Source organism: Cnephaeus nilssonii (assembly GCF_951640355.1).
Source record: "Cnephaeus nilssonii genome assembly, chromosome: 14".
NCBI lineage: Eukaryota > Metazoa > Chordata > Mammalia > Chiroptera > Vespertilionidae > Cnephaeus > Cnephaeus nilssonii.
In genome coordinates this window covers 78,540,492-78,561,769 of record NC_137085.1, presented here as the reverse complement: position 1 = coordinate 78,561,769, position 21,278 = coordinate 78,540,492, and the positions used below count along the sequence as shown (strand labels likewise).

Here is a 21,278-nt window from a genome sequence, read left to right as displayed (position 1 = left end):
GTCTGTCTATATCTTTTGAAAATGTGGACACAACTAAGAAGAAACTCCCCGTTCACATTTTAGACGGCCTGACTCTGAGCTATAAGGTAGTGCTGGCCCTCTTGTGAGAACATTGCTTTCTGTTCATGAGAGTGCGCCTCATCGGAACACTTTCTGTCCTGATTTCCTGTTCTTGTTTTCACAGGTCCCATGGCCTGTGGACATTGTTATAAGTTCAGAATGTCAAAAAATTTATAATCAGGTGTTCCTTCTCTTACTGCAAATAAAATGGGCAAAATACAGTCTGGATGTTTTACTATTTGGTGGTAAGATTTGTTTTCAGCAGATAAATTGTCATTTAATTTTAGCCCTGAAAAGAGGTTGGTATATACAAGTACCAAAATGATATGTATTCATAGCAGCATTTTTACAGATGTCAGAATTAATGTCCCTGAATGAAATACCAGACATATATACAGTTAACCTGAAATACAACAATTTGATTTGGAATTTAGCCAGAATAATAGCTCATCTTAGGTAATGTGAAAATTCTAATGACAAGTTCATGGGACTTTGCATGTGCATTTTTGATAACAGCAATCATCCAGATGATAGGGAAACTTCTCAGAGCTTAACTTCCAGAGACTCTGAGGGGGGTCCCTGCCGTGCACATGGTAACCACGGGCCAAGGACCTGCCCTGAGCAGGAGGGTCAGCTCAGAGTGGAGCTCGTCCCCCACACTGCTCTTTGAATCCTTTACAGAACTAGCTGGACAGCCACCACTGCAGGACGGGCTTTTGTGTGGACAGGAAATGGCTGCCCAGTTTGGACCACAGAAGAAACCAGTGAGGCAGCAGATTCATCGCATGTTCCTCTTGCGCGTGAAGCTTATGCACTTTGTAAACAGCTTACACAACTACATCATGACCAGGGTTCGTATCTGTTTATAGAGAACTACAGGCCTGCTGCACGACATTTGTGCACAGGCGGGGGAGGGGGTCTCTCAGCCCGGTCTGCACTCTTTCACAGTCTGGGAGCCCTCAGGGGGTGTCCGACTGATGGCTTAGGCCCGCTCCCCACAGTTGAACATCCTTAGCACTGCCATGGAGGCAGGCTGCTGCACTCCTCAGCCATCAGCCCAGCTTGTGGCTGAGGAGTGCACTGACCACCAGGGGGTAACTCCTGCGTTGAGCATCTGCCCCCTGGTGGTCAGTGTGTGTCAATAGCAACCAGTCTTTCCGCCGTTCAGTCAATTTTCATATTACCCTTTTATTACATAGGACTAGAGGCCCGTTGCACGAAGAGATGTGTGCAATAGGCCTTCCTTCCCTTGGCTTCCAGCACCAGTTTTCCTCCGGCACCCGGGACCCAGGCCTTTGCTCCGGCTGGAGTCTGCCTTCTTCGCTGCAGACTCCGGCCAGAGTCTGCCTTCTTCGCTGCAGACTCCAGCTGGAGTCTGCAGTCTTGTGTTTGCTGCGGCACTCCGCTCCTGTAGATCCCTCCGCCCCCCGCCCTCCCTCTCATAGCAGGTGTCCTGCCCGGCCTGGACACTCCGTGCCTGGAGCAGCTGGGCAGACGCCATCTTTGCCCTTCTAATTTGCATACTCATTCTGATTAGCTGTGGGCATAACCGAGGTACAGTCAATTTACATGTTTGTCTTATTATTAGGTAAGATTCCTTCCAACAGTCATACACCCAGAGGAGCCCCCACGTACTCCTAGACTGTAAATGTGAAAATAGCCCCTAGAAAAACTTTGGTCATGAAACTGTGGCAGTGGGGTAGGGAGGGGCTGTTTTTGAGACGTGTATCCCGTCAGCCCTCCTGTCCCCCAGGACGGGCACAGCCAGCGCCCTCTTTGGGAGTTGCCTCCTACCTGCTGTGGGAGCCTCTGAACTTGACAGTGTTGACAGTGGCCCCTGGAAACCGCTTCACCTTTGGATAGCAGCCAGAAGCTGTCAGGCCAGTGTGGAGTGTCAGGAGGAAGAAACCACCAGATCACATCCTCTTTTCTTTTCTTCAGAACAAGAAACTTAGTTACAGTGCAAGTGTTTCTTACACATCTTAGAGGCAGCTCAAGGGGAAGTGCTGAGTGAGGCGCTCAGCTGTGTGAATGAGGGCTGTGTTACTGGAGGGCAGGACTCGCTGGGAGTTTCAGGTGGTTGCCAAAAACACTTCTAGTCACACTCTCTCTGGTTCTGAACCCACTCTGGGGAAGTGAGTCCTCCCGCCTCCGTGTCAGACCTGCTGCGCTCTGCCTCCTGGCCTGCAGCGCGGCCTTCCGAGCGCTGGCCTCAGCCTCCGTGCGGAGGAAGCGGCCGGAGGATCAGGTGAGCAGTTTGAGTACAGGAAGCAGTTTATTCCTGTATTATTGATTAATTATTATAGCATTTCTTTGTATTACAACTGTAAACTTACTTTGCCCACCTCTATATAGACAATGGAACTTAGAAAAACTTGTTCAATTTACCGATAAATTTTTTAATTTTTATATTTCAAAAAAATTAGTGCATCCCTAGCCACTTTGGCTCGGTGGATAGAGTATCACACTGAAGGGTCCCAGGTTCAATTCCAGTTAAGGGCATGTGTCCAGGTTGCAGGCTTGATCCCCAATGTGGGGTGTGTAGGAGGTAGCCGATCTAGGAGTCTCATCACTGATGTTTCTCTCCCTTTCCCTTCTTCTCTGAAATCAATAATAATATTTTTTAAATAAAATAAAAGAAAGTTTTGTGTGGGGTTACACAAGTTCTCCAACAAGAAATCTGATTATACTTTCATCTTTCTCTTCCAAGATTCTTCACAGTACAGGGTTGGAATTTCAACATCAAATCGAGGAAGCCAAGGATTTAGATCAGTTAATTAAAATTCACTATAGATATTTGTCAACCATCCATGATCGATGTCTGCTGAGAGAAAAGGTACGTGAGACGGGACATCACCAGTAATATTGTCCCCTAGGCGGGAATGAAGCTAGGAAGGGAGGTTGCCTCTGGGCTTTGGAATGTTCTAGTTATTAGGTTTCTGTTCTGTAGAATATTCTTTAAGGAAAGACCAGACCACATGAGGTTACAAATTTAGAGAAACCGTGAGAATTCTGTTGCCAGCCCGGCCTCACCTGCTCTGCGCGTAGTCAGGTGGGAATGTTGATCTGCACATGTGACGTAAGAGTGCTGTTTGGGAAGTGCGCCCACCTTAGTGTGACTGTGGGGGTGAAGTCCTCTTACAGCCATTGGAAATGCTTGCCTCGTTTCGATGGTGAATTTCAGTGACTGTCCCAGGAGAGGGGTCGGATTGTGCTGCCGCCGCCTGTGCTGCGGGCGCCGTGTGTGTGTGTGTGTGTGTGTGTGTGTGTGTGTGTGTGTGTGTGTGTGTGGCCGGGCCCCGTGCGCGGTCCGAGCCAGGCGCCCTTCTCCTGCGCGGCATGCAGCCGTGGTGCTGAGGGACTTGCTTGGTGACTGAGTGAGGTAAAAGCTTTGGTGTCCGTGTCCAAACGTAGGTACCAAGACGGTGATCTGTCCGTCTTTGATCTGCAGGTCAGCTTTGTGAAGGAAGCCATCATGAAGGTGTTGAACTTGGCACTCCTGTTTGCAGATGGCTGGCAGGCCGGCCTTGGGGCGTGGCAGTAAGTATGTGGCTTATGGAGCCTCTGTGCTGCAAGTGTTTCCATTGGCTCCATCCTGAGGGTTGGTTTTCATCTTGGCAACACATCACATACCACATATTTAAGGAAAAAATTGAAGAATCTGCTCACCTAAACTAGACAACATCAGGACTGTGCGATTCTTTTGTGAGCAGTAAAATAATAAGAAAAAATTGACGTCTTTTAATGAGGACAAATATCCTTAGATTACGTTCATGTTTTGTTGTGTAGGTTTGTTAAATGTTTATTGTCGATGCATAAAGCATACATAGAAGTAGAGAGAAAAGGACAGAACGGACCCAAGGCGCCCTCACTCCGCCTCAGCAGGCGCCAGCTGTAACCAGTTCTGCTTACTCACCACTCTCACTGAATGGATCTTAAAGCAAATTCTAAAAGCCATGCTACACTGTAGCCCCAAGTTGTATTTGAGATGAGCCCTAGAAGAAGGATTCTGTATTCGATGTGTGGGGTGCTCATGACTCACGGCAGCACATGGAGGGCAAGCGCCCTGCCAGCAAAGGGCGTGAGGACCAGGAGTCGCCTGCCTGAGCACCCTGCCACGTCCTCACTGTGAGCTCACATGTACAGCTGAGCAGTGAGTTTTTCTCTGCCTTATTCATAAAATCAATGTAATGCTGCAATTTCTTATTTTTCAATTACAGTTGGCCTTCAACATTATATTAGTTTCAGGTGTACAGCATAATGGTTAGACATTTGTATACCTCATAAATTGATCACCCCCAATGTAATGCTGCCGCCGTTACTTCCCTAAATGAAAAGTGCAAGTCCCATTGCCTGGTTGTTGTGATAACAGCTTGTCCTTAACTTGGGAGATGAGAGGTTGTTGTAGTGCTCATCCATTTTAAATCTTGGCCTGTGGCTATATCAGAATACTTTGGCTATGCAAACTAAGATAGCAAGTAAAATCCATGATTGCAGGCATGGAAATGGAAGTCTTACTGGCTTCATTATTGCCATCTCAGAGTATGTAAAGCATATTTCTCTTTCTATGTAACTGGGGTGGAGAAAAAATAACACTGCTGCATATGCTTTACTTAAAATTGAACAGTTTCCATTTCTTCAACCAGCCGATTATAAGAAAAAAACAGAGGTGCCCTGGCCGGGTGGCTCAGTTGGGGCACCATACCGTGCACCGAAAGATTTCGAGTTTGATCCCCGGTTGGGGGCGCATACAAGAGGGACCTTATCGATGTTCACTCACTTGCTCTCCCTTTCTCTCTCTCGCTCTCTCTCTCTCTCCCTCCCTCCCTCCCTTCCCCCCACCTCTCTCTCTTCCCCTCTCTCTCCCCCTTTCTCTTGGGCCTGGCTGGTGTGACTCAGTGGTTGAGCATCAACCTATGAACCACTAGGTCACAGTTCAATCCCTGGTCAGGGCACATGTCCTGGTTGTGGGCTCGATCCCCAGTAGGGGACAGCAGGAGGCAGCCAATCAATGATTCTCTCTCGTTTATGTTTCTAACTCTTTCTCCCTCTCTCTTCCTTTCTGAAATCAATTTTTTTAAAAAGAGTAGTATTAGTTTCAGATCCCAGCTTTTCATTACTTTGAATACTTTATGTTGTTCCCTTCTGGCCTGTAGTGTTTCTGTTGAGAAATCAGCAAGGGCACATGTCCGGAGTGCTGGCCTGTAGTGTTTCTGTTGAGAAATCAGCAAGGGCACATGTCCGGAGTGCAGGCCTGTAGTGTTTCTGTTGGGATCCCCCTTATAAGTAACTGTCTCTCTTCCTGACCTTAAGATTCTCTTTGTCTTTTTTTCTTTAATATATTTTTATTGATTTCAGAGACAGAAAAGGAGAGGGAGAAAGAGACAGAAACATCAATGATGAGAGAGACTCATTGATTGGCCTCCTCCTGCAAGCCCCACACTGGGGATCGAGCCCGCAACCCAGGCATGTGCCCTGACCGGGAATGGAGCTGTGACCTCCTGGTTCCTGGGTCCACACACAACCACTGAGCCACATCGACCAGGCTGGGCATTGTTTCTGTGTCTCACCATGTTAGTTACCTTTTGTGTGTATTTCTGTTTATTAAATAGAACTCCTCTGATTCCCTGTCTTTATGATGTGGCCTTGTGCAGTAAATGTCCTGCGGGACCCGGTGATGTGGTCTCCTTGACTCCTGAACTGGATGCTGGGGTGCCCTTTTGTGTGCTATTTGGGCTCTCGTATTGTAATTGGGTCTTGATGTCTCATTCATGGGTCAGATCTCCTTTCAGGCTGGCTGACTACGAGGCTCACCCCTGACCATGTTGTGTGAGCTGTTGTACAGTGCTCTCAACACAAAAGAAAACATAAGTTTGCTCTAGCTAGTTTGGCTCAATGGATAGAGCGTCGGCTTGTGGACTGAGGGTCCCAGGTTTGATTCCGGTCAGGGGTAAATGCCTGTGTTGTGGGCTCGATTTCCAATAGGAGGCATGCAGGAGGCAGCCAATCAATGATTCCCTCTCATCATTGATGTTTCCATGTCTCTCTTTCTCCCTTCCTCTCTGAAATCAATAAAAATGTTTAAAAAAATAAAAATAAAAATAAAATAAAATAAATAAAAACATTAGAAAAGAAAAGCCCCTATCTGGTTTGGCCCAGTGGATAGAGTGTCAGCCTGCGGACTGAAAGGTCCCAGGTTTGATTCCAGTCAAGAGCACATGCCCAGGTTGCAGGCTCGATCCCCAGGAGGGGGCGTGCAAGAGGCAGTCAATCAATGATTCTCTCTCATCATTGATGTTTCTATCTCTCTCTCCCTCTCCTTTCCTCTCTGAAATCAATAAAAATATACTTAAAATATATGCAAAACTAAAACACACAAAAGTACCCAACAATAACAGCAAAATTAACCACAAAAGAAGGGGAATTAGGAAAGAGAAAAAGGAACAAGAATAATAAAAGAAAAAATATATATAATAATAAAATAAAAAGAATACTAGAAGAGAATAGGGGAAGAGAAAAATTATGAAAGTAAAAAAGGAGCCTGGCTGGTGTTGCTCAGTGGTTAAGCATCAAACTATGAACCAGGAGGTCATGGTTCAATTCTCAGTCAAGGGCACATGTCCGGAGTGCAGGGTCACCCCTCAGTAGGGGGCATGCAGGAGATAACCTGTCAATGATTCTCTCTAATCATTGATAGAGTTAAGAAAGGGAAGAGAAAAATAAGAAATGTGAAAGAAACAAGAGAGAAAATCCTATATAATAAAACCCTATACTGCAAATTGACCAAACAGCAGAATGGCCAGTCGCTATGACACACACTAACCACCAGGGGTAAGACACTCAACACAGAAGCTGCCCCCTGGTGGTCAGTTTACTCCCACAGGGGGAGCGCCTCTCAGCCAGAAGCTGGGCTCACGGGCTGGTGAGCACAGTGGCAGTAACAGGAGCCTCTCCCGCCTCCACGAAAGTGCTAAGGATGTCCGACTGACAGCTGAGGCGGGGAGCAGGCCTAAGCCATCAGTCAGATATCCCCCGAGGGCTCCCAGACTGCGAGAGGACGCAGACCTGGCTGAGGGTCCCCCTTCCTGAGTGCACAAATTTCATGCACCGGGCCTCTGGTAAAATAATTAAAAAGCATTAAAAAAGAGAAAATAATGGAAAATAAAAATAAAATAGTTGGAATTCATCTCAGTAGACTTTAGTGCCTGCTAGGATTTCCCTTTGGATCCTGCCCTTATGTTGGGTAAGGCTGTTTTGTATGCCAATTTCAGGCCTCCTGGGAGGTACTTTTGTGCTAGCCAATGACAGAAGCTGTCAACATTTGGGTCTCAGCATCCGGTTCAAAGTTTGATGCAACCCACAGCGTGTTGCTGCCTCCACTGGGCTTGTCTGCCCTCAGGAAGGGCCAAGCTGAGCTTCTAGGCCAGCATTTTAGCAGCACAAAGCCAGTGGTGGGTCAGCACACGTTCAGACTTCAGAGAAGATGGTGGGTGTGTTCCCGCCATCTGAGTCTGTCCTGGAATATTTCCCTACTTCAGCAGGGTGGAGCCTCTTAGCCAGGCTGGGGGATCTGCCAGAAGCCAGGAGTTTCAGCTCTCCTGTGAGAGGGAAGCATCAGCCAGGTTCCCAGAAATGTGGGGGCAATGGCCCCACCCCAAAGCCAGTCACTGTTCCTCCCTGAGCCTGGTGCCTCCTCAGCAGGGGTTGAGATGCAGGGTGGGACAAGCTGGACTTGAGAAAGTGGGAGGAGCTGGATTTCTTAGGGTGGGACATTTGCCTTTCCCCAGACTTCTGCTGCTGGGAGGGTGGGGTGGCTTGCACCTCTCAGGAAAACTGATGGCTGTGACCCAGCACAGGTATCCTGATCCCCCGTGACTCTCCCCAATTCCTTCCACCCCAGGCCCTCCTCAGGCGTCTCCAGTCCACATTGCCCTCCCTACACCAAAACCTAGGGTGAGTGGCTGGGAACGAAAAATCCTGTGTGCCAGCCCTTTAAAGAAATTGCATTGCCCTAACCCAGTGGTCGGCAAACTGCGGCTCGCGAGCCACATGCGGCTCTTTGACCTCTTGAGTGTGGCTCTTCCACAAAATACCACGGCCTGGGTGAGTCTATTTTGAAGAAGTGGCTTTAGAAGAAGTGTAAGTTTAAAAAATTTGGCTCTCAAAAGAAATTTCAATCGTTGTAGTGTTGATATTTGGCTCTGTTAACTAGTGAGTTTGCCGACCACTGCCCTAACCAGTTTGGCTCAGTGGCTAGAGCGTCGGCCTATGGACTGAAGGGTCCCAGGTTCGATTCCGGCCAAGGGCATGTACATTGGTTGTGGGCACATCCCCAGTAGGGGTGTGCAGGAAGCAGCTGATCGATGTTTCTAACTCAATCCCTCTCCCTTCCTCTCTGTAAAAAATCAATAAAATACTTTTTTTTTTTTTAAAGAAATTGCGCCCTAGCCGGTTTGGTTCAGTGGATAGAGCATCAGCCTGCAGACTAAAGGGTCCCAGGTTCGATTCCGGCCAAGGGCACATACCCGGGTTGCGGGCTCTATTCCCCCCCAGTAGGGGACGAGCAGGAGGCAGCCAATCGATTCTTTCTTATCATTGATGTTTCTATCTCTCTCCCTTCCTCTCTGAAATCAATAAAAATATATATTAAAAAAACAGAAAGAAAGAAAGAAATTGCATTGTCTCCAGGAGGCTCAGCTCCTCCCCCAGGCAGATAGAAGCCCTGCTGTGGGATGGAGCATGGATGGCTGTTCCCCGCTTTGGCTGTCCATGCTGGGGAGCCCCGCCTAGAGTCTAGGCCTCTCTCCTCTCAGGGGAGCCCCTGGCAGCCAAGATAACCCTCCTTACCTTTGGCCTGCCTCTTCTGGGAGCTGGGCCAGCTCCTCTCTTGACCCTGCCCTTCCAGTCTCTAGGTGGTTTCTGATCTTAAGTTGTTAAATCATTTTTAAATTTAGGGTTTTATATCTTTAATGTGTTATTTCAAAAGGAAGCTATGCTTGTGAAAAGTCAAAATACAGAAGTGAATAATAGGAAAAGGAATTTCCTGTGCCCTCAGATCTAGAACTCGGTAGTACCATCCTGAAACACGATTTATGTCAAGCCCGGCAGGAGTGGCTCAGTGATTGAGCATTGACCCATGAACCAGAGGTCACGAGTTCAATTCCCAGTCAGAGTACATGTCCGGGTTGCAGGCTCCATCCCTAGTAGGGAGCGTGCAAGAGGCAGTTAATCAATGGTTCTCTCTCACCATTGATGTTTCTAAATCTTTTTCCCTCTCCCTTCCTCTCTGAAATCAATAAAAATATATTTAAAAATCAACAACGTGCCCTAACTGGTTTGGCTCAGTGGATAGAGCATCAGCCCAGGGTTCAATTCTGATCAAGGACATGGACCTTGGTTGCAGGCTCAATCCCCAGTAGGGTCCATGCAGGAGGCAGCTGATTGATGTTTCTCTCTCATCGATGTTTCTAACACTCTATCCCTCTCCCTTCCTCTCTGTAAAATCAATAAAATATATTTTTTTAAAACAACAGCAACAAGATTTATGTAGAAATGACACCTTCAGACTGTTTGGAAGTTTTATTTTAGAGAAGGGCAGGAGGACTTCCTGTCAAGATGGCAGCATAGGTAAATGCATTATTCGAACCCTCCCACAACCACATCAAAATTACAACTCAACTACAGAAGAGCCATCATTCAAAACTGCTCAAAATATAGCTGAATGGAAGCCCTGCAACTCAGGACTTAAAGAAGAAGCCACACTGAGGCTGGTAGGAGGGGCAGAGACAAAGAACAGACTGGTCCCACACACATGGTGGCAGATAAAAACCAAGGGATTCCTCGGCTGCTGACACCCCCCACCCCACCCTATCCTCCCCTGAAGAGCCAGAATTCACAGCCCCACACTAGGCCCCACAGCCCAGGGAAGAAGAGTCCCCATAACTTCTGGTTGTGAAAACCAGCAGGGAGTGTGGCTGTGTGAGACAGAGACCCCACCCAATTTCTGGGCCCATCCAAGCTGTTTCCAGTGGCTTTTCTTTTTTGTTGTTAATCCTCACCCAAGGATACTTTTCCATTGATTTTTAGAGATCGTAGAAGGAAGGAGGAGAGACAGAGAGAAACATTGATGTTAAAGACACATCTGTTGGTTGCCTCCTGCATGTGCCCCGACCAGGGCCAGGGATTGAGCCTGCAACTGAGGTATGTGCCCTTAACCTAAATCGAACTTGGGACCCTTCAGTCCAAAGGCCGACACTCTATCCATTGAGCCAAACAATCAGTGGCTTTTCTGTACTGCCTGTCAGTATTGGCTCCTGTTGCAGACTTTATTGAAATTTCTCAAAGGTTCACAAATTGCAAACAAGCAGCATTTGGGCTCAGCGTGCCCCAAACCTCTCGTTAAGTGGCCCCAGGCACAGCCCTAGTGGCAGCCGGCCTTGGTTTGCACCTTGGCCTCTCCTGAGCACCTCCAAACCCAGCACAAATGGCAGCCATCTGCAGATTGCTCTGTAGCTCCTGCTAGGTGACCCCAGGTGGGGCACAGGTGGTGACTGACCTTGCAATTCCTGGGAGGTTCCAGAGCCAGTGCACCTAGTCAACAGCTTCAGACCTCACCAGATTACAACACTACCATCTCCATGAGTGACAGTCAAGGGCAGACTCGGTGAGCACCAAAGCCCCGCTGAAGTAAGTCCTGCTCCATAAGGGTGTCTCCTACACAGCAGCTCCTCCACTGTAGTCTCAGCTGCTCCTCACTGCCAATTGGGCCTGGGTGTCAATCTCTCCAGTGACACCAACAGCAGTTAAAGCTCAACTACAACAGGGCAGTGCATACAGGGATGTACCTGGAATGCCCAGCTCAGGTGACTGGGGAGGCTGAGCCACTGGGCCCTACAGGACACCTACTACACAAGGCCACTCTACCAATTTCGGGAGACATAACAGCTCTACCTAATACATAGAAACAAACACAGGGAAGCAGCCAAAATGTGGAGACAAAGAAACAAAACATGTCCCAAATGAAACATGAGAACGCTCCAGAAAAAAAGAACTAAATGAAATTCAGGCAAGCAAACTAGCAAATACAGAGTTCAAAACAATGGTTATAAAAATGCTCAAGGAACTCGGTGAGGACTTCAACAGCATGAAAAAAGGTCATAGAAGCCATAAAAGGAACCAATCAGAGATGAAGCACACACTAACTGAAATGAATAATTTACAGGGAGTCAACAGAGTAGATGAAGCTGAGAATCAAATCAGTGATTTGGAATTAAGGAAGCAAAAAACACCCAATCAGAAAGCAGAAAGAAAAAGGAGTTAAAAAAATGAAGATAGTGTAAGGAGCCTCTGGGACAACTTCAGGCATGCCAACATTTGCATCATGTGGATGCCACATGGAGAATGGAGAGCAAGATACTGAAAACCTATTTGAAAATATAAGAAGAAGAAACTTCCCTAACCTGGTAAAGGAAATAAACACACAAGCCCAGAAAGCACAGAGAGTCCCAAACAAGACAAACCCAAAGAGGCCCACACCAAGACACATCATAATTAAAATGCCAAAGACATTTAATTAAAGACAAAGAATCTTAAAAGCAAAGAAAAGCAGTTAGTTACCTACAAGGGAGCACCCATACAATTGTTGATTGATTTTCAACAGAAACTTTTCAGGCCAGAGGGAGTGGCAGAGAATATGCAAAGTGGTGAAAAGCAGGACCTACAAGGAAGATTATTCAGCACGGCTCTCTTTCAGAACTGAAGGACAGACAAAAGAGCTTCCCAGACAAGAAAAAGCTAAAGTGGTTCATCACTATCAAACCAGTATCATATGAAATATGAAAGGGTCTTCTTTAAGGAGGATAAGAAAAAAATAGGTTAAAAATGTGAACAATAAAATGACAATAAATTCATATCAACAATTGAATCTAAAAGTCAAAATAAATGAACAAGTGGAACAGAAACAGACTCAGAGAAACAGAACATTTTGACAATTGCTTGATGGGGTTGGGGATCTGGACGGAAAAAGTACAGGGATTAGAAGTACGAATGGGTTGGAGAACCATGGAGTCATGGACAGCATAGGGAATAGTCAGTATTCTAAGGTGTTGTGTCAGATGGGTACAAGACTTACCGGGATGATCACTTAGTTCTAAAATGTCTAATCACTGGACTGTACATCTGAAACATACAACATTGTATGTCAACTGTAATTGAAAAATAAAAAAGGATTAAATGGCCAAAAAAAAAGTAAAAATATTCTTTAAAAAGTGAGGCAAGAAATTTTATATTTTGTCTTTATACTTGGGATTCTAAATAATTAAACTGAGGTACTTTTGAAATTATTCCAGATGCACTTACTTAAGTTGAAATGTACTTTCTTTCCTAGGATGGAATCTATAGAGAAAATGGAGTCTGATTTTAAAAACTGCCATATGTTTCTTGTCACCATTTTAAACAAAGCCGTCTGTAGAGGGTCCTTTCCGCATCGTGAGTATACATGCTAAAATCTTACTGCTTTTCTGTTTCCTTGTACAAAGGCTGCATGTTCCTATTTTGATACTGATCTCATGACGAATTATTTCAACCTGGAAAGTCTGTCAGCAGCTGGACCATGCTTTGAATTGTGGTGTGTGTGTGTGTGTGTGTGTGTGTGTGTGTGTGTGTGTGTGTGTGTGTGTGTGTTTTAGTTTTGTTTTGTTTTCAGAATTACTGTGGGATGAATGAATATCAAAGATAAAACACGGTTACTAAAGATTTTGCTTTCTAGTATGTCATTTGTTACACTAGTGGATTCTGAAACTATTGCTTAGAAAACCAGAAGGCAAAATAGATTTCAGTCACACTTTTCTTTTTTTAATATATGTTTCTTGATTTCAGAGAGGAAGGGAGAAAGAGAGAGAGAGAGAAACATCAATAATGAGAGAGAATCCTTGCTTGGCTGCTTCCTGCACACCCTTCCCTGGGGATTAAGCTCTCAACCCAGGCAAGTGCCCTGACCGGGAATCAAACCATGATCTCCTGGTTCATAAGTTGATGCTCAACCACTGAGCCACACCGGCTGGGCTCAGTAACTTTCGATCATGTGCAGCTGTTGTAACTATTCCTTTTCAAAAGATGGGGGCGGGGGGGATTCTTTAACATTTTAAAACTTCTGACAAACACTGAAGCAGGCAGAAGTCTGAAGGGTGCGTCGGGGAGGAGAGTGATGTTTAATTTGCAGAAACAAAGGACTAAGTCGTATTTCTTTGCGCAGCTTTTTGGGGAAAATACGCAGGGTTAATCTCTTCCCTGTTCCTGCATATTCAAATTGTGATCTATTCATTAAGAATAGCTGAACTGCCTGGCCCTTTTGGCTCAGTGGTTGAGCGTCAACCTATAAACCAGGAGGTCATGGTTTGATTCCTGGTCAGGGCACATGCCCGAGTTATTAACTTGATCCCCAGTAGGGAGCGTGAAAGAGGCAGCCAATCAATGATTCTCTCATCATTGATGTTTCTCTCTCTTCCTCCCTCTCTGAAATAAATAAGGATAAATTTTTTTTTAAAATGTCTTAATCTTTGGAATATCTGCATAATTTAGTATATTTTAAAAAAAGAACAGCTGGACATTTTTTTAAACACTGTGTTAGAAATATTGATGCATTTGTCCATTTTCTTTAAATATATTTTTATTTATCTCAAAGAGGAACTGAAACAGAGAGAGAAACATCAGTGATGAGAATCATTGATCAGCTGCCTCCTGCACACCCACTCTGGGGATCAAGCCCACAACCCTGGTTCATAGGTCAATGCTCAACCACTGAGCCACACCAGCTGGGCCATTTGTCTATTTTTTAATTGGGTGGTTGTAGGTTAGAACTTGGAATTTTGTTATGAACAGACTCCAGAGTTTCTGACATGTGGAACAAATACGATTTATTTCATGAAATGTCCAGATTTGTTTGTTTTCAAAATTAAAATGAAGTGAATAAAAATAAATCATACTTTTTTAATTTGTATTTAATAAATGAAGATTATCTTTATTATACATTAAAAATAATCACCATTGCCCTGGCCGGTTTGGCTCAGTGGATAGAGCGTTGGCCTGCGGATGTAAGGGTCCAGGGTTCGATTCCGGTCGAGGGCACATGCCTGGGTTGTGGGCTCAGTCCAACGTGCAGGAGGCAGCCAATCAATGATTCCCTCTCATCATTGATGTTTCTACCTCTCTCTTCCTCTCCCTTCCTCTCTAAAATCAATAAAAATATATTTAAAAATCTTTAAAAATAAATAATAATCACCATTTTAGTTAAAAATGGAAAATGTGGCCCTGGCAGGTTTGGCTCAGTGGATAGTGTCAGCCTGCAGACTGAAGGGGCCTGGGTTCTATTCGGGTCTAGAGCATATGCCTGGGTTGCAGGCTCCATCCCCAGAATTATTGGGTGTGCAGGAGGCAGCCAATAATTCTCTCTCATCATTGATGTTTCCATCTCTCTCTCCCTCTACCTTCCTCTCTGAAATCAATAAAAATGGAAAATGTTTTTAAATACTTTTCAGTTTTGAATTGATTAAAGCCTTACTCATACATTTTCAAATATTTAAACCAATTTTTTAACTTTATTCTGCCCACAGTGGAGTCTCTAGCACTGTCCCTCATGGCTGGCATGGAGCAAAGTTAAATATCTTCATGTGATAAATACCTCGGACTTCATCTCCATACATGTACAGCTCCATCACATGCAGCTGAGAAATAAGAATCATTTGTTTTTGTCTCTTTTTAAAAAACTCTTCTCTACTGTCCATACAAGTGGGTTTGTAGGTGTTTTCGCTGAAGCTTATTGGGTATTGTATAGGGTTATCTGTATAAAATTGTATCAATAATGCAAAGTATACATAGGCTATTTACACCTATATTTCCTACTGTAAGCTATAGATTTATGGCATTGTTACCTTTAGATGTGAATGATATTTTTGAAAATGTAATTGTTAATATTAAAAATACAGCATTTTACATTTTTTATTCTTCTTTTACTGTCACAGTTTTTTTGTATAGAGTTTTACATGTTGTCTTCCCTAAAGCTTGTGTGAGATTTAGCTATCTAAAAATGTATTTTTATGTGCCTCAGAAGTTCCAAAATGGAAAATAGCTTCAACAAATATCAGTAATGTAAAGGCCAACTTCACGTAGGAGCAGCTGTTGGTCCATACTATCATTTGGCCTTTCTGAGCCTTTTTAGCCAGCTAAAATCATGCTTACCATTCCATTTCCCACGTTTCCTTCTTGTGTTCTCTGTATATCTCTAGCATTTATGACTGAGCACCATATTTACTGCTTAGTTTTTTACAAACAACCACTAACTCCAAACTGCCTCAGAGCTGAGTGCCAGGATGTCCTTGCCCTCAGACACTGGGACAGGCACCCTGCGGCAGACAGCAGTGTCTGGAAACAGCTCTTCCTGGGAGCCAGGCGCCTGGCTCCGAGGCTTTCCTCCGAAATTGGAAGAAATTCACTGAGGCAATCTTCAAACGCCAGGGGCTGGACAGCTACTTCCAAGGCTGAAGAAAATGCAGCGTAACCTCACCACTAAGAGAGCAGCCTCTGGAACCGTCCTGCACGGCAGCCTGTGGCCATTGATGGGAGCTCGAGCACCATACAGCCATCATGGAGGGGTCGGCATAAAATTCTTTATATGTCACAAAACTCATCACGTCCAGCATACAAAACATACCTCTTTCATTAGCTGAATTCGCCTCTGACACCTACAGCTTAGCAAATGGTACAAGTCTTAGCTCATACCCAAATAAACCTAAAATGTCACGCTGAAGGCCTGTTACCTCAGTTCCTTTTACTCAGTAAGTTCATCATGTCCACCTTTTAACAAAAAAAATTCACAGGGTACTAAAAGACAAAAAAAATCAGAGCAATCATCAGACATAGACTGGGCAGCAATGTTGGAATTACCAGGCTGGGAATTTAAACAACTAGGATTAATCTACTAAGGTCTCTAATGTAGACAGTGGACACATGAGAGAACAGCTGGGCGATGTGAGCAGAGACAGAAGCTCAGCAAGGACATGATTGAACTGAACATCAAATTGACATTCCTAAATTATTTCAAAGTGTATGCCTCAAGCTTACAGAACATTCCTGAAGATAGGCCACATTTTTAGGCGATAAAACACACCTTGACAATTTCTTAAAGATGGGAGTCATACAAAGTATGCTCTCAGACCACAGGTGCTGGGAGGGGGGCGGGGGTAGGCTTGTGACCAGAAGCTGGAGTAAGCTCTGGTTTCCACAGGAGGATGTGATTGGCTTGCTTGGGGAATGCCGAGGGCCGGCAGGACAACCTGTGAGGTGAGGATGTTTGGGGAACTAGCAGGATGGGGGCAAATGTAACCTATACAACAAACATTCCTGGTGCACTATGTGCAGGTGACCAGTGAGACTATGTCACCAGGTACCACTATATGCCTACTGTGTAAGTCCACCCTATTAAGGCTAGCAGATCTACCTAATACACAGCAACAGCAAAACAGAGGCAGCCAAAATGGGGAGACTGATAAACATGCCCCAAATCAAATAGCAAGAAATCTCCAGAAAAAAAACTAAATGTAAAGGAAGCAAAGCTATCTACCAGAGAGTTCAAAGCAATGGTTATAAGGATGCTCAAAAAACTTAATGAGAATTCCAATAGCATCTAAAAGGACATAGATACCATAAAGAAAGAACCAAAAATAAAGAATACAATATCCACTCTAACAGGTTTGGCTCAGTGAATAGAGCATTGACCCACAGACTGAAGGATTGCAGGTTCAATTTCAGTCAAGGGCACATACCTTGGTTTCAGGCTCAATCCCCAGCCCTGTTCAGGGTGCATACAGGAGGCAACAAGTTGATGTGCCTCTCTCACATCGATGTTTCTCTCTCTGTCTCACACTCCTTTCCACTCTCTCTAAAAATCAATGGACAGAGAGAAACCAAGATGGCAGCAGAGGTAAAGACCTGAAATTGCTGCCTCGCTCAACCACTTCAAAGCTAAAAGACAAAACAGACATCATCCCAAACCACAGGAAGGCTGGCTGAGTGGATATTCTACAACTAGAAGGAAAGAGAAAAGCACGCTGAGACTCGGAGGAGCTGCGGAAGTAAAGTGCAGAGGTACGGAGGCACGCACGAGAAGGCTGGCAACTGAATATGCATGCGGCTGTCTTTTTCAATCGAGAGGGAGACACAAGCTCCCAACTGTTCCGGCCAAGACTCTGGGGACTAAGACTCATTCGGGGAGAAAATGGACTATCTGGCATTGGGCGGAACTCAAGGGCAGCTTTCTCTCAGAGGTGCTTGCAGCGATTACCGAGGGGCACTGAGACCCAGGGGCCTCTTAGGACAGGGCAGACGGCCAGCCATTGCTGTTTGCTCTGCCCTGAGACCCCACCCCACCCAAGCTGTGCACAGAGGATTTTGCATATGAATGGCCTGGTCTTTTGAAATCTAAACTTACCTAACAAACTGCAGCTGAGTCAGAGAGACCCAGAACATCCAAAAGAAGGCCCAAGGCCCCACACCAGCTTGCATTACTTCACAGCTGGGCCTCAACTGGGCACCTCCAAACCCCAAACAAAGAAGAGGAATCTGCAGATCTCTCCATAGCTCCTGCTGGGTGGCCTTAGGCAGAGCTAACTTAGCACCTCTTTGGAGATCCAAGAGCCAGTGTACCCAGTGATCAGAGTGGGGCCATCCAGATTACAACTCCTCAGATCCATAAGGGACACATTCAGGGGGCAAACTCAGTGAGCACTAAAGCCCCACTGAAGCAAGTCTTGCCCCATAAGGGTGTCTCCAGCACAGAAGTTCTCCCATCGTAGACACAGCTGATCCTCACAGCAACTTGGCCTAGAGGTCAATTCCTCCCAGTAATACCAACAACAATCAAGGCTTAACTACAATAAGACTGCACACAGCCCACAAAGGGGTGCACCAAGAGTGTCCACCTCAGGTAACTGGGGAGGCTGAGCCACTGGGCCCTATAGGACACCTAGCACACAAAGCCACTCTATCAACACAGGGAAGCAGCCAAAATGCAGAGACAAAAGAAACAGATCACAAATGAAAGAAATGGAGGAAAGCAAACTACTGCATATAGAGTTTAAAACCACGGTTATAAGGTTTTTCAAGAATTTTCTAGAAACCGCCAATAAATTTAGTGAGACCCTCGAGGATATGAAAAAGGACCAACTAGAGCCCTAACCAGTTTGGCCCAATGAATAGAGCGTCGGCCTGTGGACTGAAGGGTCCCAGGTTCGATTCCGGTTAAGGGCATGTGCCCTGGTTGTGAGCACATCCCCAGTGGGGGGTGTGCAGGAGGCAGCTGATAGATGTTTCTCTCTCATCGATGTTTCTAAATCTCTTATCCCTCTCCCTTCCTCTCTATAAAAAATCAATAAAATATTTTTTTTAAAAAAAAGACCAACTAGAGCCGAAACCGGTTTGGCTCAGTGGAGAGAGCGTCGGCCTGCAGACTGAATGGTCCCAGGGTCGATTCCGGTCAAGGGCATGTACCTTGGTTGTGGGCACATCCCCAGTAGGGGGTGTGCAAGAGGCAGCTGATTGATGTTTCTCTATCATCGATGTTTCTAACTCTTTCTCTCCCTCTCCCTTCCTCTCTGTAAAAAATCAATAAAATATATTTTTTTAAAAAGGACCAACTAGAAATTAAGCATACACTGACTGAAATAAAGAATAATATACAGAGATCCAACAGCAGACTAGAGGATCATAAGAATCAAGTCAAAGATTTGAAATACAAAGAAGCAAACACCCAACCAAAAGAGCAAAAAGAAAAAAGAATCCAAAAATATGAAGATAGTGTAAGGAGCCCCTGTGACAACTTCCAGCGTACCAACATCAGAATTATGGGGGTGCCAGAAGAAGAGAGAGAGCAGCAAGATACTGAAAACCTATTTGAAGAAATAATGACCGAAAACTTCCCCCACCTAGTGAAAGAAATAGACTTACAAGTCCAGGAAGCGCACAGAACCCCAAACAAAAGGAATCCAAAGAGGACCACACCAAGATACATCACAATTAAAATGCCAAGAGCAAAAGACAGAATCTTAAAAGCAGCAAGAGGAAAATCAGTTAGTTACCTACAAGGGAGTACTCATACGATTGTCAGCTGATTTCTCAACAGAAACTATGCAGGCCAGACGGGAATGGCAAGAAATATTCAAAGTGATGAATAGCAAGAACCTACAACCAAGATTACTCTACCTATCAAAGCTATCATTCAGAATGAAGGTCAGATAAAGAGCTTAACAGATAAGAAAAAGCTAAAGGAGTTCATCACCACCAAACCAGTATTATATGAAATGCTGAAAGGTATTCTTTAAGAAGAGGAAGAAGGCCGAATCAGGTTGGCTCAATGGATAGAGTGTCGTCCTGCGGACTGAAAGGTCCCAGGTTCAATTCCGGTCAAGGGCATGTACCTTGGTTGTGGGCACATCCCCAGTAGGGAGTGTGCAAGAGGCAGCTGATCGGTGTTTCTCTCTCATTGATGTTTCTAACTCTCTATCCCTCTCTCTTCCTCTCTGTCAAAAAAATCAATAAAATATACTTTTTTTAAAAGAAGAGGAAGAAGAAAAAGGTAAAGATAAAAATTATGAACAACAAATACTTATCTATCAACAAGTGAATCTAAAAATCAAGTGAATAAAAAAAATCTGATGAACAGAATAAACTGGTGAATATAATAGACTCAGAGGCATAGAAAGGGAGTGGACTGACAATCCTTGGGGGGAAATAGGGGTGGGGTTGCAGGAAGAGAGACTGGACAAAAATCGTACACCTATGGATGAGGACAGTGGGGGGGTGGTAATGGCAGAGGGTGGGGTGAGAACTGGGTGGAGGGGAGCTGTGGGGAGAAAAAGAACAACTGTAATAATCTGAACAATAAAGATTTATTAAAAAATAAATAAAATCTCCCTTTCTCTCTGTAAGAAATCAAAAAATATTAAATAAATAATAAAAGCCAATGGAAAAATATCTTCAGTTGAGGACTAACCAAACAAATAATAATAAATACATATAATAATACAATATCTGAAATAAAGAATACATTGCAAAAATAAACTGTAGGTTTGATTAAGCATAAAGTTGAATCAGCGATTTGGAAGTCTAGCTAGCAGAAAAGACCCAATCAGAGTAGCAAATATAAAAATAAGAAATTAGGGTAGTTTAAAGAACATATGAGACAACATCAACATCATGAGGTTATAAGAATGAGAAAAGATAGCGCAGAAGATTGATAACTTATTTGAAGAAACTGTGACTGAAAATTTTCCAAACCTGGTGAAGGAAAAAGACACACAAGTCAAGAAGTCCAAAACATGATGCTAGACCAGATGGATTTAATCGATATTTTCAAAGCATTTAATCTAAAGCAGCAAAAATAATTCTTTTCACCTGCATATAAAACATTTCCTAGTATACACAACATGTTAAGATACAAAACAAATCTCAATAAATTTAAGAAGATTGAATGTAGGGAACATTTATAGATTTAAGCCCAGGACAAGACCTGTTGGCAAAGCCACAAACAAGTCCCAGCTTAAAGGGCACAGCCCTCTTAGCATAATTAAGCTTGACCTTATGATGCTCCTAGATCCTTCCTGGGTAGCTAATGGGCTGTGGGAGGTGCAGCAAGTGCTGCCAAAACAAGTGAAACTCACAAGAACATTGTAACTATGGTGACCACTCTGGATCTTTTCTGTGGTCTCAACCAGCACAGAAGATCCACCTAGACACAGCTTATTCTCTTTGTCTGTCTTTTCTTCATCCTTCGCCGGCCCTGCTCAGGCTCGCCGAACCCTTGGCTGTGCTGGTGTGGCACAAGTGGTGCCCAACGTGGGGCTGAGTTTGGCCCAAGTGGCACTCAATGTGGGCCTGAGTGTGAGGGAACTGCAATTGTCAGATGAAAGGACGCTCCAGTGAAGCACGTTCAGAAAGCAAAAAGGAAGGTAAGTAGCACAGTTTAGTAATAGCTAGGTGTAAAACATGGGAAATTCAGGATCGCAGGGAAAGGATGTATGGGTATCTATGCTTAAGGCTATGCTCCAAGCAAGGAGCTGTTCTGTGAGGTATGAACAGCTTTTTGATTTGTTGGATTTTGTGAGTAAAACCTGCCCATGGTTTTCTGAGGAAGGAGAGGTAAATATAGAGGCACGGGAGAAGGGAGGAAA

The 21,278-nt window shown here is 44.7% G+C and overlaps 1 protein-coding gene across 7 annotated transcripts in view; it reads left to right on the top strand.

Annotated features, from left to right (window-relative positions):
- Nucleotides 1–16,275, top strand: part of TUBGCP5 (tubulin gamma complex component 5) — a 105,911-nt gene extending 89,636 nt beyond the window's left edge. For 6 of the 7 annotated variants that reach the window (XM_079790391.1, XM_079790393.1, XM_079790392.1 and 3 more), the window contains 7 exons: nt 2–86; nt 185–305; nt 742–911; nt 2,771–2,896; nt 3,512–3,600; nt 12,446–12,546; nt 14,670–16,275. In XM_079790391.1, coding sequence (XP_079646517.1) covers nt 2–86; nt 185–305; nt 742–911; nt 2,771–2,896; nt 3,512–3,600; nt 12,446–12,546; nt 14,670–14,716 — 739 coding nt within the window. In that variant the 3' untranslated portion in view covers nt 14,717–16,275. Of the gene's footprint in view, nt 1; nt 87–184; nt 306–699; nt 912–2,770; nt 2,897–3,511; nt 3,601–12,445; nt 12,547–14,669 lie in introns of all 7 variants that reach the window. The other variant, XM_079790397.1, reaches the window with a different exon arrangement.
- The last annotated feature ends 5,003 nt before the right edge of the window (nt 16,276–21,278 follow it).